Consider the following 17,816-nt stretch of genomic DNA (forward strand, 5'->3'; position numbering starts at 1 on the left):
CACACCTCTGGCTTTGGCTCCGTTGCCGGTCAGAGGCCGGGCAGACGCGCCAGCAGGCCTCTCAGGAGCCCAGAAGTGCAGCCTCTGTTTCCCCGTCGAGCCGAATAGGCGGGAACTGCTGGCTGCCGCCATCATGGTAAGTTGAGGGAAAGGCCTGAGCAGCGCATGGCCAGCGGGGAATTGGGCCTTTGGAGGAAGGGCGTGGGTAAAAGCGGGGCGGCCCCAGCTTTCCTTGTTTGGGTTGCCTGCTTGACGTGCCCCGTGCGGTGGTGTGCAGGGCGAGGCGGCCTCCCAGCTTCGGAGTGGCCGACAGGTGGAGTGGTGGGATGCCTGCGGCGTGGTGGCCGTGAGGCCCTGGGAGTCTTCTCCCCTCCCCCCGCCACGTGCAGGGCCCATGGCTTCGAGCGGCGGCTTGTTCCCGCCTCCGCCTACAAGGCTGTGCAGCGTTGGTGCCCGCCCGAGGTTTGGGGCGCGGGGCACACCACTCCGGCCCCACCCCATCCTCTGCAGTCCCCCATTTCCGGGTGGAGGCTGGCAGCGGCCCCTTCCTCGAGGTAAAGACTGCAGACTTGGCGTGGCCGTCTCCGCGAGGTGCCGTCGGGCCTGCGGATTCCAGACGCCCAGGGTGTGGTCCTGCGGGGGAAAGTCGCTTATTTGGACGTGGAGGGCAGCAGCTTCCTCAGGAAGCGACTCTTATGGAGAGGTGGGATGGGGTTTCGTGCTCGCGCGAGGAGCTGCCCACAAAGCCGTCCTGAATGCGCCGTCCACGAGCTCGGGCTAGGGGGCTGGGGCTGGGGCCGGAGGACCCTTGAGGCTCCTCGCGCCTCCGCAGAGGCTGGTGGAGACCTGCTGATAGTGGCGCCCTCGTGGGGCCAGACCAGGCACTTAAAATGTCGGCTGACGCCATAGTTACCGCATGAGATTGGATTCAGAGGTTTACTCGTCTCGATAAATCGGAAGTTTCTAGTAACACATGCATTTTGTAGGTATTCTGTGGTGTGCTATGTACGAGTTTTTATAAATGGCAGTTTTTCCCCACCACAAGACCTGTTGTAAATTCATTGGCTGACCATTAAGTCACAAACGTGTGTATTACATATTGCATCCTCATTTGTATAATTATTTCTATTTTAGAGGTAAAGGGAGGAAATTTTTATTATCACAAGGATTAAAATGATGATGTATAAATACGTAAATATTTGCAATAATTATTTGTGTAATATGTAGTTGTCCGTGTTGATAATTATTTAATAATCAACCAAGAATTCTTTTAAGTGCTAAAATTTTTCAAGTGAGAAAATGACAGTTGCTTTTCTGACTACAAATTATTTACTCATTTGAAAATAATCACAAAAAAATGTAGAGATCTTCTTCAATCCCAGCAACTACAACCATGTAAATTTTGACATATGTATACCCTTCTAGATTATTTATATGTTCATATTGCATATAGGTAGGGAAGTTTTATTTTATTGAAGTTGTTCTATATCATATAATACTGTTTGACAGCCTACATCGTTAATATAGTTTGGCATTGATCCAAAGATATATTTAAAATAATTTTAAGTATATATAATGTTAAATCTTATACTTTTCCTTACTACCCTGAATTCATGGATGGATAATTTTTCAGTGTTAACACTATAACAGATATCCCTGAACAAATATATTGGTAACTTGTACTATTAATTCCTTGAGATAAATTGCCAGAAGTGGAATTTTGGGGTTATGCTTTATTTCATAATTATTTTAAATTACAATAAGTTTTTTCAAGCAACTCTTGGTATGCACTTTCCAGTTTGTTTTCTCAGTGATTGTGTTTAAGGTGATCTTTTCTCCACACCCTTTCCAGTGACAGTTACAATTTTTTAAGTTGCCAAGCTAACAACTGGAAGATGTTTTGCTATGTTAATGTGCCTTTTAAAAAATCATTGGTAAAGTTTTATCACTGATTATTAGCTTTTAAAATTTATTTTTTTTTGTAAATTCTGGGTCTACCTTTTTACTTCCATTTTTTTCTTCTTATAAAAATTGTCTGAACATTAACCCCTTGTCATACAGTGTAACTTTGAAATAATGTGTGAATATTGTGTTCACAGAATTGAAAACTTGGGACTTATATTTGGTGATAGATTAGAATTAGACTGATAGAAAATAAGATGCTTATACGTTTTTTTAAAGAGTTAGAAAATGAATGCTACATTTTAGATGCTTTTTTAGTGATGAATTAATTTTTTTAGTTGTAGATGGACACAGTATCTTTATTTTATTTAGTAATTTTATGTGGTGCTGAGAACCCAACCCATTGCCTCACACATACTAGGCAAGTGCTATAACACTGAGCCACATCTCCAGCCCTCAGTGATGAATTAAAATAACAGATTTCCTAGGAATGAACCATCCTTGAATTTCCAACACAAACTACTTAATTATGGGATTTTTAAAAATATGGTGCTAATTTTGCATCTCTGTAAGTGGGCAAGGGTATGCTATCTTAATGAGGCTTTGTTATTTAGACAATGTTAGCTTTATCAAATCCATTGAGAAATATTCTTTTCTCTGAAAAATTTTTTCCCTTCTTTTTACCCCCTTGAAATGGGGTTTGAACCCAGGTTCTCCCACAAGCTAGTCAGGCACTCTTACCACTGAGCTACATCCCCAGTCCTTATTTTATTTTGAGACAGGGTCTCCCCAAGTTTCCCAGGCTAGCCTTGAATTTGGGATCCTCCTACCTCAGCTTCTCAAGTATCTGGAATTACTGCTAGGGTTCCCCACTACACATGGCTCTAAAAATTATTTTAGGAAAAGTATTTGAATTTAATGTCTTTCTCCCTCTGCCTTTTCTATCTATGATTGTTCTTGCTTTCTTGGAGCATGAGACACATACACTAATGATTGTTTCTATGTGGTTTGGAAAACTAGTGAAACTGATCCAGGTATTCTCAAGTGATTGTTCTTTTAAGATTGTTTTGTGAAGATTTATAGAGTTAGCCATTTCATTCAAAATTTCCACATTTATTCCCATATGACATTCTTAGAACCTGTGGTCATACTTCTTTCTCATGTCTAATACATAAGTTTGCTTTCTTGCTGATCTTTATCAGGATCACTTGTTTATTGCTTATTTATTCCTGATAAAATTTTGGTTTTGTTTAGTTTTTATTCTGATTTTCATTTCCTTAGTTTAGTCTCTTGATAAGTTCCTTCCTATTGCCCTGAATATAACTTTGAGACTACAAGTTAGACTTTTTCCTAGTCAGTATGAAAGATATCAGGCTGCTTACTATGTAGACATAATTAACTGGATTAAATAATGTCAAAAGTGCAAACATCCAGGAGCTTTAATAATGATACTTTTTTTTCAGCTTTTAGTTTTCTTTCTCATGGATGTCCAAATATAATGGAATATCAAATGGCTGTGATGAGAATTATATACATGATGGCCTCCACACTTACCCTTACTTACTATCCTAAAATTTCTCATTTCAAACCCCACCAAAGGCTGGGATTGTGGCTCAGTGGTAGAGCGCTCGCCTACCACAGGTGGGACCTGGGTTCGATCTTCAGCACCACATTAAAAAAAGAAAAGAAAAGAAAGGCATTGTGTTGTGTCCATCTACACCTAAAAAAATAAATATTTTTTAAAAACCCACCAAATCATTTGAAGGTATAACTAATAAAAGTAATTACTTATAACATTTAATGTAATTTATTTTCAGTATTACTGTGTGCTATTGATGGTTCAAATTATACTTTAACATTAATTTTTATCTTATAATGAGCAAAAGTGTTTGTAGATTGTTTTTGTTTGTAGTTCAAAAGTGACCCAAATGTTTATTTGGATGATATAAATTATAAATGCACAGGAGGGGTTTAAACATTCCTCCTGTTAGAATATTATTGAAATGGAGTGTTTTCCTTACTTTGTTAGCTTTGAGTGCCACCTGCTGGCTAAGAACTAGGACATGGTGGTTCCTTCCTTAATTTAAGACATTGCACTAAAATAATTAAATGAATTTTGTATTTACTGATCCATTTTTTCCTGTAAATATAAAATGTATTCTGTAAATACAAGGGTGGAAGCATTTAGCCAATTTGTAAGGCCTAAGTCCAAACCAGACTCCCTGTAATATCCAATGCCTTTTTTCCTCCTTACCAACTTATCTCAAGTATCCACTTTACATTTGCAAATAGACTGAGAATTAGAATATATCAAAGATCTTTTCAAAACACTCATATTTCAAGCAAGGAAACAGGTCCTGAAAAGACTTACTTTACTGAACAATGAAGAGTTATTCCTCCACGATAATTTTCCTCTTCAATTCTGGTGACACTGTGGCAGAATCTATCAGCCAGATCCTATTCAAATTTTGGGCAACATCCCAACAAATTTCTTTACTGTGAGGACTGTCCTTTGCATTGTGGGATATTAATGTACCTCACTGTGGAAAGTCTGCAGACAATATTTTAAGTGCTCCTGGGGTACAAAATACCCCCTAATTTAGAATCATAACCCTTTATAATCTGGCATGGTTTTCTATCCAGGTGTTACAACTCTAAATTAAAATGCATCTGTACATTATGGTACAGAGACAGTACTGTAATCAGTTTATTTGTCAAAAAAATGAACCCAAAGTTCATCCAAAAATGAAGGGAGGTTGAGGATAAGAGGGATTTTGTAAGAATTTCAGAACCACTCTTTTTGTATTTTGGGTTTTTGAGTGATCTAATTGAGAAGGGATTCTATGGGGAAGGTAGATCTAATCAGGTCCTCAGAAGTCCAAGATACATCGTTTATGTAATATAGTCCTAATTTTAAAAATATAAGACATTGGAAGAAGGAAAAAAATGGAAATGTTTACTCTTTACTATGCCAGTATCATGAAATATCATTGTATAGTTAGAAAATATTCAAATAGAAATGCAAAACAGCAAGTATAACAAATGAATAGAGACACAAAAAAAGCTCAACTTTGGTGATTAGACAATTTTGATTTCACCTCTAAAATTTCTATAAAACTCACTTTCCTTTTATTCTTTTAATTGAACAGTTTTTCATCTTTGTTTCTTTTATAAACGAGTATGTATGTAATAGCTTTCTCTTTGTTTTGAACTTTTTAGTATCTTTTAGTATCTTTTAGTTCATTTAGTTCATAAATGAATGCCAGATGAGTGGGTGTATCATAGTTTTCTGAAGTTCCAGTTAGTTGTTTTTAAAGTCATCTAAAAATAGTAAAGCTAAATAGTAAAAGTAGAAGAGATGCTTTTCAAAAAAAAAAGTATTGAAAATAAATTAGAATATTAGGACACTAAGTTATATTGGCAATACTACTTTATACTTCACAAAATGGATTCACAGATGTTACCTCATTTCATTCTCTAAGTAATTTGCCTAGAGACACACAGCTGGCAAGTAAGTGGCTTACAACCTAGTAAGTGATATGAATCTAGATCTCCTGACTAAATCAGTTTTTGTTTCACTGGGCTATCTTTGCCTCTTTACCATAAATATTGCCAGTGAATTTTGCTTTAGAAAATTTATAATTAGCTTTAGAGTCTACCATAGGAAGACTAAAAACAAGAGATCTGATCAGAATCCAGAAAAATAAATGCATGGGGGGGGGTTGTTTGGGAGAGGTTTCTTTATCTGACAATAAAGATGTGTCATATATGTATCAGTTCACTGAAAATTAGAATTATCATTGGGACAATGCCTTGAACACCCTTAGTATTGGGAAGAAGTTTGTAATCCCCTTTTTAGCAGGAGCTATATATAATAGGTGAGCAAATGTTTTTACAATTTCTTTCTAAAGTAAGGCAAGTATACTAAACTGGGAAGTAAAGTTGAAAATTTATGTTAATTTTGGTGTCTAGAAAGGTGAAGCAAAACAAGTTTGTTTAAAACCTTGATCCTTATTTTCTTATGTGTGTAGCTTTTGTTTTTGTTTACTTTAGGCTTTTAAGATTTACCCTGTTTTTTATTAATGTACTTAGTAAAATGAAAGTTTATCAGTACAGAGCAATTTTATTTTTATAAGTCTAAACTTTCTATTTTATATCAGCTTACATAGTATTGTTATAAAACATAAAACCAATAATTTTTCCATAAAATTGTACAAAAAATGGTGATGAGTAACAATAAGTTTAAGAAAGTACTATGTCCTTGGGTTAAAATATTATGCCATTCTACTTTTACTTACTTTAAATCCTGAGCCTAAACTAAGCTGTATTGGTGACTAATCTACAAAGAAAATAATTTACACAAAATATTTTATACTCAAATACAAAAATTAGATTTCACATTGTGTATGTTTTTGTCTGTGTATCTAGTTACAATATTTGCTTTCAAAATTACAGTCTGCTGCAAATTCTGAGACTACAAACTCAACCATCTCCCGAGAGGCCAGCACCCAGTCCTCATCCACCACCACCAGCCAAGGCTATGTTTTACCAGAAGGCAAAATCATGCCAAACACCGTTTTTGTTGGTGGAATTGATGTTAGGGTATTGTATTCATATTTTATTTATATTTTAAATATTTTATGAATGATGGGATTTAGGCCCTATTGCAAACCTGAGGTTTTTTGTAGTTCATGTAGGTTTGAAATTTATTTTGTTTTTAACCCATAAGGACCAAAAATATTTGACAAACAGGTAGTTTGGGGTACATTTGGAAGATACTTCCACCTCACCAAATCTCCTTGTATAGTAGAATTAAGATTTTGAATGCTGACTTTTTACTCTTAAACTTTTTCCTATAGATGGATGAAACTGAAATCAGAAGTTTCTTTGCTAGATATGGTTCAGTAAAAGAAGTGAAGATAATCACGGATCGAACTGGTGTGTCCAAAGGGTGAGCAAAACATGTTTACTGTAAACTAACAAGAATATCTGACCTCTAACATGTTAGAACATGAGAGAAGAATATTTTAAAACAGTATTCTGACATTTGTATAAATGAAGTTTGTTGCTTCGTTAAATTTGTCATGGATAAAAGTTTGTTCTCAGCTTTTTTTGTTTAATAATTTTCCTAATGATTGTATTTCAGTATTTTTTAAAATATTTTTTTAATTATAGATGGACACAACACTTTTGTTTATTTTTCTTTATGTGGCGCTGAGGATCAAATCCAGTACCTCACATGTGATAGGCTCTATCACTGAGCCACAACGCCAGCCCTGTATTTCAGTATTTTCTATATTTATTTCACACAAGTGCGTTCATTAGTTTTAGCAAAGAAGTGCTTTATTTGCACATTACACAGTATCTTAAATTTAACTATCTTGTACATAGATAGGAATTTTTTGTTAATGAATGAGGTTCACACACTACCTTAATCTTAGCACATTCTGACATAGATCAGGTTAAAAAAAACATATTTGCAGAGGGTCTATTATAATATCTTAAAATTATTTATCATAGTATATTATTCATCTTTTATCATTATCACTTCTATTATTTCACAGGCAATTAGGAGTTCTAAATCCATACTATATGGTAATGATTTTATATTTCATTTGTCTGCCTTTCTAGCTATGGATTTGTTTCATTTTACAATGACGTGGATGTGCAGAAGATAGTAGAAGTAAGTAGTAGTCTTATGGAAAATTTAACATAGTTTATTGATAACAGTGTTTAATGTTGAGTCCTGAGTATACTAAGTCTTATGTAAAATATGAAGATATACTTCTGTTCCTGTTCAAAATCAAAACTTAAGAGTAATCTTATATAACTTGTCAGAACCTGTTTATTTTGGAGACTTTAGCTTCATGAAATAGAGACAGACAGGTTTGGAGACAGAGTGAAAGGCTTATGAACAAATTCTACTTGATACCTCTTGGCTTTGATTAATATAGTAAGAATAGTTAAGGTAGCTTCATTGTGACAAATTTTTATTTTATACATATTTATCATTGATCTTCTCTGATGATAAATCCCTCCTTTTTATTTGTTCTTTTTAGATATACATGACACTAGAATGTATTTTGACATGTTACATATACATGGAGTATAACTTATTCAAATTAGGCTCTCATTCTTGTGGTTGTAAATGATGTGGAGTTTCACTGGTAGTGTATTCTTATATGAACATAGCAAAGTTATGTCTGCTTCATTCAACTGTTTCCTGTTACTGTCCCCTACTCGTTTCCCTATATTCTCCTTTGTCTAATCCACTAAACTTCTATTCTTCCCTCCTCACCTTATTGTGTGTTAGTATCCGTATATCAGAACATTTGGCCTTTGGTTTTGGGAGGTTGGCTTATTTCACTTAGCATGATAGCAGATCCATATATTTACCAGCAAAAGTCATAAAGTCATTCTTCTTTATGACTGAGTAATATTTCATTGTGTATATATACCACATTTTCTTTTTCCATTCATCTGTTGAGGGGCACGTCGGTTGGTTTCATAGCTTGGTTATAAAACTGATGTGGCTGTGTCACTAAAGTATGCCAATTTTAAGTCCTTTGGGTATATAATGAGGAGTACTGGGCCAAATGGTGGTTCCATCCTGAGTTTTCCGAGGAATCTCCATACCACTTTCCATAGTGGTTGCACCAATTTTCAGTCCCACCAGCAATTTATGAGGGTAACTTTTCCCCCACATCCTTGCCAACATTTATTGTGATAGAAATTTTAAAGGACTTGGTATGTAGGCAAGTCTTGAAAGTAAAGATATAAAAATTAGAGTTTTGTTATTGCTTTGTTTTCAGTCACAGATAAATTTCCATGGAAAAAAGCTGAAACTGGGCCCTGCAATCAGGAAACAAAATTTATGTGAGTAAAAATGACATTGTTCTTGTTGACATATCTATAACTTTTCAGAAAACTAAAAATAGGTTTTGTTTTATTTTTATTCTTTAAAAAGGTGCTTATCATGTGCAGCCACGTCCTTTGATTTTTAATCCTCCTCCTCCACCACAGTTTCAGAGTGTTTGGAGTAATCCAAACACCGAAACTTACATGCAGCCTCCAACCATGATGAATCCTATAACTCAGTATGTTCAGGTAAGAGTTGCCTACATTTCTCTTATTTATTTCAGCCTTCTTGCCCTCTGAAATTATATCCATAGTTTCTGTAATAAGTGATAATATGGTCCCTGTTGGAATACTTGAGAGTCTTACTTTTGTTGAAAATCCCTCATTCTTGGGGTTTTCCTTATGCTAAGCTAAAACCTCCTCCTGCGTACTTCATAAACCTTTATCTGAGTACCTCTATGGCCATATAGAATAGTTTCTTCCTCGTGTGATAAATCCTAAAATATTTGAAGGAAGCTTTCATTTTGTTCCTGCCTAGTTTATTTTTTTTTTAAGTTTTCAATTCTACCTATTCTTTATTTGTAGTGATTTCCAGATACCTCCTTACATAGGTTACTGATTTCTGGACTTAATATAGTTCTAGAATGAATAGATATCTAATGTTAATGTGTTTTACCCTATCTACAAACTGAGTTTCTGGCATATAATTGTCTGGTCCTGTTTATATTTAAAATGGAATTTAATGTACTTATTATTGCCATTGGTAAGAAATAACACTTATTTTCTTCAGTTTGATATTTTTTTTGCCAGAAAAGAAACAAAAAAAATAGTTTTACAATCTCTCTGTTGGTTTACATTTTTCATCTACCTGAAACATAGAGTGTATCTTTTTTTGTTCTAAACAACATAATAGAAGAAAAACCCTATTTGTCTTCCTTTCTTTGTTCTCTCTTCCTCTTATCTTTTCCTTCCCCTCACTTCCTTTTCTCTTTCTTTTTCCCTCCCCTCTGTCTTTCTCTGTCTCTCTATGCTAGGAATCAAACCTCGGCCTTGTATGTGCTAGGCAAGAAACCGTTTATCATGAACGATTACCAATTCTGTGTATTTGTGTATGCTACTATTTGTTTTCAGTCAATAAACACTGAAGCACATAAGACATTGTACTGACCCGTTTCTGGCTTTGGATTATGCTGCTCTTAACTTTTAGAAATGAAGTACAGAAAAAAACATAAAGACCAGAGGGGGTACTACAGATTACCCATCAGTAGTACCCAAGAAGTCCAATACAGTGTAAAAATTTTATTACAAAAAAGCAGATATATTAATTTAACTTACATGGAAATCTGTCTTAAAGTCTTGTCGCCAATGTAAGAAGGAATTTCTGGGGTAGGGATAAATATACAAATGAGGTGAGTGGAGGCTTGGAAAACCAGTCAGGTTGTTATTTAGGCCTTCTTTTTCTGCCCAAAAAGCTAACATTTGGCAGAGAGTATTTTCTTCTTCATAAAGCCAGTCATTGATTTAGAATCCTGAATTGTTACATATACAAAAATATATAATTATACAATGAAATATATATACAACTAAGTTTTCTTAATATTTTTGTTATATTGGGAATAATATTCCTTAATTCAGATTTTTTAAGAAAATTTGCCTTATTTAGTCCATTCTTTCTGTAAATTTTGTTTTTCAGGCATATCCTCCTTATCCAAGTTCACCAGTTCAGGTTATTACTGGATATCAGCTGCCTGTTTATAATTATCAGGTAATTTAATGGAAAACAAAAATGACTTATGTTAGAATATTATTGTAACTTTTACTTATATAAATTTCTCAAAAGTATATTGTTTAAACCAGTGAAGTATGCCTAAAATCCAAGAAAAAATAGAATTAGTTTAGAATTAAATGTATTTTAAGATTACTTATATGTTACTTGGAATTAAAGTAATGTTATTTTGACTAGGAAAGAACTTTTCTCTAAAACTGTTCTGTAAGACTTAGTATCTCTTATTTCAAGACACATTCTTTCATCTTTGCTGCCAAATACATGAAGCACCCAGTCTGACTTTTACTTTTCTAAGAGGATAGGTTAAAAAAAAATCATTACCCAATTTTTAGAGCACAAAATTCTGATTCCATTTCATACTGTGTATGTTCACTAGCTCCTACAGAATAGTAGTTCTCTGTATTTCTTTCCATATATAATGAGCATATGTATGACTCATGACCATATCTATAGTAATAATTTCACAGAACACTATTCTTTGAATATTACCAAATGCTAGCTCCAGAAATTTGAGAAAAAGGTGGGGTTTATATGTAGAAATAACAAAAAGAACCATACATCTTTCTTCTATTTCCTATATTTATAAAAATGTGCAGGAATATTTGAATAATTTCTGTTTCCTTTTTTTAAGATGCCACCGCAGTGGCCTGCTGGGGAACAAAGGAGTTATGTTATACCTCCGGTAAAATTAATTAGCCAAACATATATCCTATTCTTTATTTAAATGTATTTTCTTGTTTTATGTTTTTTGATCTTTTATCATATCATGTGTATATATAAATATTTTAAATGCCCCTTTATGTTATGTGTTACATTTAACTTTTTTGTTCACCCAGTTATGTGTTCCCATAGGAAAAACTGCAATTTGTTTCCCAAATTTTTGTGTGCTCAAGTCATGGCTGCTCTGTATGCGAGAAGTGCTCAGTTACCTGTTGATAAATTATGTAATCCAAGAAAGGTAGTATTAATACAGATTTAGAATTAGCATTTAATCTACCCAAATCAGCCTCTGGCTTTGCTACCCCTAAAATCTGTTGAAGAGAAACAGAAGTGTTTTGCTGTTAATATGGTTTAAATAAGAAAAGGAATAAAACAAAAGTGGGTGCTACCTCTGAAACACCTGAGCTTTTGTTACCTTCTGTCTTTTATCAGGATTGGATATTTGAAGGATATGTTGGTTAGAATTCTCAGGCACTCCCATAATATAGTTTCCTTTTCTTATATTTTTAATTCTGATTACGTTAATATTGAAAAGAAAATTTAAGATAAAAGGTAAAAAATAGTGTAGCAGAACCACATTAAACCTTAAGATATTTGCTACTGCATTTTAGTTATTCAGCTTAAAACAAAATTTCTGAAATAGTGTAGCAGAATCTACATTAAACCTTGAGATATCAGCTCATTATTTTGAATACATTATTTAGAAATGTATCTGTATATCTTTTTAATTACACATTTTATCATTTCAAATGTAGGCCTATACAGCTGTTAACTACCATTGTAATGAAGTTGATCCAGGAGCTGAAGTTTTGCCAAATGAATGCTCAGTTCATGAAGCTACTCCATCCTCTGGAAATGGCCCACAAAAGGCAAATATCTAATTTTGTTTACTTATATGTATATTTTATATTTATTTTTTCAAGTTTAAATGGTAGCCCCTTAAGAAGCAGTCATTTTTGCCCATATTTAAAGATGAAACCATAAACTTTAGAGCTTAAGTGATTCATTAGTTTTTAGCAATTTAATATAAAGGTTAATAAGATTTCAGACATCCCCAAAGTTTCAGTATACATATATAGTTTCTGATTCAGCAATCCTTTTCTCATCCCAATTTCATCATTTTAGGGTTTTCTGAGTTATACTTTAATAAGTATTGTGTTAGTGTGATTTAGCAAAATGCTAGGCAGGTTTTTGCAACTTTAGTCTTCAAAAGAAGAATTAGCATCAACTATATTTTAATCTTTTGCAAGTGATTTTAAACATTTACTTATCTAAATAGTATATGGTATTCTCTCCATACCATTATAAATATTGCATCTCTCAAGAATGGTGGAGGCAGTAGTAATTATTCAAATACTGAAGAAGTAGGTAGTATCTGTTTTTAATTATTAGAGTGGTCACCTAAAATACCAATACTCTCACCCTTGAATTCTGCTACATGTTGTTTAGTGGAAGTGTAGAAGTAGTTGATACACTGGTAATAAGCATAACCTTGAGGGATTCCATTGGAAGAATCCTTCATTTATTTGTTGGTGGATGCCAATACCATACCATTTTTGTTGGTGGGTCAGGAAAAAAATGTTGAGAACTACTGAACCACAGAGCAAAAAAATATTCCTTGATTTGATAACAATTTAAAAGTTGACAGAATGCTAAACTAGCTTACAGTAAAATCACATTATCAGGTTTTTGTCCTGAATACTTTTCTTGAAACATTAAGAGTTCCCTATTTTCTTCTCTAACAAATTTAAAAGCTTTAAGCCAAATATCATGGAGTTTTAATAACTTCAGCCTTTTAAACTAGTATTATATCACTAAGATTCTGAAACAATTCTTTAATTTGGGAGAAAAATGAACATAGTAATTGATATTTGGTAAGAATTATGAACCACATAAGAATTCTTAGAAATAAGCATAAATGTTCACTAAACTTTCAAAAATCTGTTAACAGTGAAAAAAGTAGTCTTTATATTACCATGAACTTTTGTGTTTCAGAAATCTGTGGACCGAAGTATACAGACAGTGGTATCTTGTCTATTTAATCCAGAGAACAGACTGAGAAACTCTCTTGTTACTCAAGATGACTACTTCAAGGTATGAAAGGAATATGACACAGGGTAAAAAGTAGATGTGTTAATCTTAAATTACCTTTTCCTCTTTATAGTATATCCATTTTTGAGATTACTTAAATTAGCATTTAATTGACTAACCCAGTAAACCACTGTGAATGGGTTTTATCTAACAGTGTGTTTTGTAGTGCTTAAACATTAATAAAGTGTAGTTTCCCTTTAAGGAAAGAGACTTGGAACAAGCAGAAACTTGTAATTTAAAGAGTTCATGAGAGGAGACAGTTGAAGGAAAACATGGGCTTGACCAACTAGTAAAAGTAAAATTTAGAAGGCAGAACTTAACATATGGATATTGGATTAAAGATAACAAAAGCAATGGACTGCTCAGACGTTATGCTTGAACAATGTGCAGAGGAAGAAGGGGTAAAGTTAAAGCAGTTAAAAAGAACTGAATTAGAAATGAAAATTGATTCAGAGTTGGTGAAGTGGATGATAAATGTGGATTTTTAAATTTAAGAAAGATCTGTTTTCTAATCCTTCTATCCACCTTGGACAGATAATTTAATTCTTTATTAAGACTCTATATTTGGTTTTGCATGTTGTATGCATGTGCACACACATATGCGCATATTGGGAATTGAATTGAGGGCCTTGAACATGCTAAACATGAACTCTGCACTGAGCTGTATGCCCAGACCTAAGACTCCAGGTTTTACAAGTCGAAAATGAGGATGTACAGTACAGTTCTCTAGAGTCCTTTTAGTTCTGAGTCTGGGAATATGAAAAAAAATGTAACTGATTAGTCCAATGAGAAGGAATATTGTGTTTGGTAAGGAAATAAGGTTTTCTTTAATAGCATATTTATAGAGATTATAATTTGTCATACAATAATTTTTAGTATATTCACAGAATTGTGCAGCCAATCAAGTTTAGAATATTTTTTATTTTAACATATTTAAAATATATTTAATATATATTTAAATATATTTTAACAATATCAAGTTTAGAATATTTTAATTACTCCAAAAATAAAGCCCCAGCCCATCGCTTTTCCCAAATCTTACATTTCCTCAAGCCTTAAACAGCCACTAATTTACTTTCTTTTTTTGTAGACATTTTATATACACAGAATTATAAAATACTTGGATTTTTGTGATTATCTTTAGTGAAATACTTTCAAGGTTTGTCAATGTTACAGCACTTATAAGTTCTTTAGAAATTTTTATTAATATGCCATATTTTGTTTATCCTTTCATCAGTTGATAAGATGTTTCGATTTTTATAACCTTTTGGCTGTTATTAATAATGCTATGAATATTCATGTAGAAGTTATCATATGGACATATATTTTTATTTCTCTTGAATACATATCTAGGAATGGAATTGTGGAGTCAGCAATGGTAACTGTTTAACCTTTTGAGGAACTGCCAGAATTTCAGAATTTGTCCAAAATTGCTGCATCATTTTAAATTCAAAGGGAAGTTTTTAACTACCACTTTTATGTGTTAACAGGGAAGGAGATTAGCTTTGATTTATCTGTAAATGGGTATCTTAGGATATAACTTAAAATCTTTTTAATGGGTATACCAAAGCACTTATGTAATGCAGAAGAGTAGAGCCATAGCAGCATTAAGTTACCTTTTTTTGTAACAGGAGTTAAGCATTTTTGCTTTTAAAGTTGATGTTCTTTTGTTGCTTCATTCTACTTAGAACCGTACAGTATAGAAAGAATAGCTTTATCTTGCCCTGTTCTGAAGTTTAAGTAGGTAGGACATAAATGATTTGTTTGAAAGCAGAAAATACCCTTCAAATGGTTTTCTCCTGGTATTAGACAAAAGCCTCATTTGAACTTCAGAGCTTTATGCTCTTCTGGGTTATAAATCAGAAGTGGAAGCCTGTAGTTGACTGACATCTTTTAATTGACTTTTTTTTTTAATTGACTAAATGTTGTTTTTTTATTGAAGTTGTATGCATCCAGGCTCTTGAATACATTTATTTCCATGGTAAATTCTACTCTTCATTCTTAATTCTAGCCCCTTCATAATCTTATGTTTCCTATCTGAAAATATGAGTGATTGTGGCCACTATTGGTATACAACCCTGTTCACCAGTTACTTGGTTTCTAGAAATCACTCTTTTATATGACAGTCTAATTCCTAGGAAAAGTACGCAGTAAAGCTAATTATACAGAGAAGAAAATATTATGCTGTTAGTGGTTTATTGATCTCCATTTCTCTTTTCTAAGACCTTCCTTTTATCTGCACTTCTGTAGGCAACATAGAGTGAAAAGAAAATTTTCCATTTTATAAGTCAGTCCTCCCTATAGGCATCCTGCATCTTAAAATTTTACCAATTTGAGATAGACATTTTTTAAAAATTGTACTGAACACATACAGACTTTGCCATGATTCCATAAAACAGTGTAACAACTATTTCCATATCATTTATATTGTATTTGTTGTTATAAGTATACTACAGATTAAAAGTATATCGGATGCACTGGGGATGTAGCTCAGCAGTAGAGCTTGCTTAGCATGTGGAGACCCTGGGTTTGATCACAGCACTTCAAAGAAAGAAAAAGTATACCAGAGGATTGCATAGGTTATATGCAAATACATTGTTATTTTATATGAAGGATTTGAACTTCCTGTATTTTGAGGTTCCCAGAACCAATCAACCTGAGAGGACAACTATTAAAATTTTTTCTCTTCACTTCCTACAAAATTATTTATCTTCATAAGATAAAATATACCAAAACTTACATCTTTTAACCTAAAAATGGGATTTCAGACTGGTGTATAATGTTCTTCTCAAGCTATGCTTTCTACTAGATGCAATTCAATTAGTAAAAACAATACTTTTAAGAATTATATGTATTTTTTACCCTCTGTCTTTGGGATACTGCATTAAGAAGTACTTAAAATTATTGATTCTGCATTCTTTATTTCTGGGTTCACTGGTATTGTTTTTTTTAATTTTAATAAAATTAGCCAATCTTGGTGCATTTGTTATTGCAAAGTTCAGGAATGCTTTTCCAAAAGGGTCTCCTTTTTTCTCATTTATGATATATAAACTTAAAAAAATATGTCAGGTATTTTGCAGCTCTTTTAGGCCAATAGTGTTAATAGGAAAATTTCAGTGAAGTAAAGACTATTTCTATCTTTTCTAGGATAAGAGAGTGCATCACTTTAGAAGAAGTCGGGCAGTGCTTAAATCTGTTTGATCTTCTCTGCTAACTTTCTAGTCTCAGGGGAAGTTGCTGGTTTTGAATATTATGAAGAGACTGGAAGTTGTTCACTACTATAGAAATTTAATTCTAAATTTTGACATTGCACTCAGACTTTCTATATAAGTTATGTTAGATTAGTTGTACTTTACATTGAAACTGTTCTTTATTAGATGTTTATTTAGAAATTGGTTCTTTGTTCAGTATATAGTTAAAAGTAAAAGATAATTGAAAGTAAGTAAGTATAAAAACAATTTCAAATAATTGAAAAAATAGTTGGAATAACTTAAGATTTATCTGTAAGGTTTTTTTGGAATTGGCATTTTAAGAGATTAGAAGCAAATACTCATATTCAAACAATTGTTTTAAAAAACTTATTTTGAAAGGTCAGAATTTTGATAGTTTGATTACAAGCATTTCACTTCTCCAACAAGTACCTTTGAACAGTACAGTATTTACACTATTGTGCTTTGCATTTATTATTTGCCTAAAAATTTACCACAAAGCAGCATTTTTTAAACTGCATTTTTAATCAGTGGAACTCAATATACAGTTATCTTTATTCAAGTCGTCTTATCTAAACCCAGTAAAACAGATTCTAAACAAACAATCCAATCAGTGGGTCTTAGATTTATTCAGAATATTTTATCCTTTATCTAGAATCCACATACACACACAACATATACACACATGCATACACACACATACCCTGTTTGATTGGGGTGATAATTAGGATAACTAAAATTCTGGGCCTAATTGTTTTTAAAGAATCCAAGACAAACTAAACTTTACTAGGTATATAGCTTCTTAGTGAGTTAACATTCTATTTTTTTCTTTTATTTATTTTTTCCTTGAAATGCTAAACTCAATGGCTGTATCTTAAATTGTGCAAAATATTGGTATTAAAGAATGCTGAAATTTTTTATGTCACTTAAAGGTTAATCAGAGTATCTGAAAGGAATTGTTTTTGTAAAAACATTTAAAATATTATTTATGGTAGAGTACATAGATTTTTATTTACTTTTTGTTAGTCTACTATATTTCCTTTTGTAAAGTAAGATGTCCCTAAGAGTCAAAGAAGGTAATTTTGATATTTCTAAACCAAAAAAGTTGTTTCATAAACATATTTCAAGAACATGCTAGAGTCAAAGTTAATAATCTGTTTCTAGACTAGCTAGTCTCCATATTGAACATTGTGCTTTGTTACAGACAACTAGAATACCGGGGCCTCTGTTGTCAGTCTTGTTTTTCTAGT

At 33.1% G+C, this 17,816-nt stretch overlaps 1 protein-coding gene and 1 pseudogene across 2 annotated transcripts in view; one reads left to right on the forward strand and one right to left on the reverse strand.

Moving 5' to 3' along the window:
* Positions 1 to 132, reverse strand: part of LOC107149692 — an 87,292-nt pseudogene extending 87,160 nt beyond the window's left edge. Inside the window, exon 1 of the transcript XR_001504446.1 lies at positions 6 to 132. The product of XR_001504446.1 is annotated as a mitochondrial import receptor subunit TOM40B-like (transcript). The remainder of the gene's footprint in view (positions 1 to 5) is intronic.
* On the forward strand, positions 131 to 17,479 carry Dazl (deleted in azoospermia like). Its single transcript, XM_015494544.2, has 12 exons — positions 131 to 136; positions 6,358 to 6,504; positions 6,762 to 6,853; positions 7,534 to 7,585; positions 8,715 to 8,778; positions 8,870 to 9,009; positions 10,454 to 10,525; positions 11,178 to 11,228; positions 12,022 to 12,135; positions 13,262 to 13,360; positions 16,505 to 16,795; positions 16,838 to 17,479. The coding sequence occupies exons 1-11, from the start codon at positions 134 to 136 to the stop codon at positions 16,556 to 16,558; spliced, it is 888 nt and encodes a 295-aa protein (XP_015350030.1). The 5' UTR covers positions 131 to 133; the 3' UTR covers positions 16,559 to 16,795; positions 16,838 to 17,479.
* Positions 17,480 to 17,816: the final 337 nt, after the last annotated feature.

The sequence above is a fragment of the Marmota marmota genome, unplaced genomic scaffold (assembly GCF_001458135.2).
Source record: "Marmota marmota marmota unplaced genomic scaffold, marMar, whole genome shotgun sequence".
Taxonomy (NCBI): Eukaryota; Metazoa; Chordata; class Mammalia; order Rodentia; family Sciuridae; genus Marmota; species Marmota marmota.

What these genes read in the sequence shown, in the direction of transcription:
- Dazl (XM_015494544.2), top strand. An exon ending in ATGTGCAGAAGATAGTAGAA is followed by an intron (nt 7,586 to 8,714) that starts GTAAGTAGTAGT and finishes CTTTGTTTTCAG; the next exon opens with TCACAGATAAATTTCCATGG. An exon ending in AATCAGGAAACAAAATTTAT is followed by an intron (nt 8,779 to 8,869) that starts GTGAGTAAAAAT and finishes TTCTTTAAAAAG; the next exon opens with GTGCTTATCATGTGCAGCCA.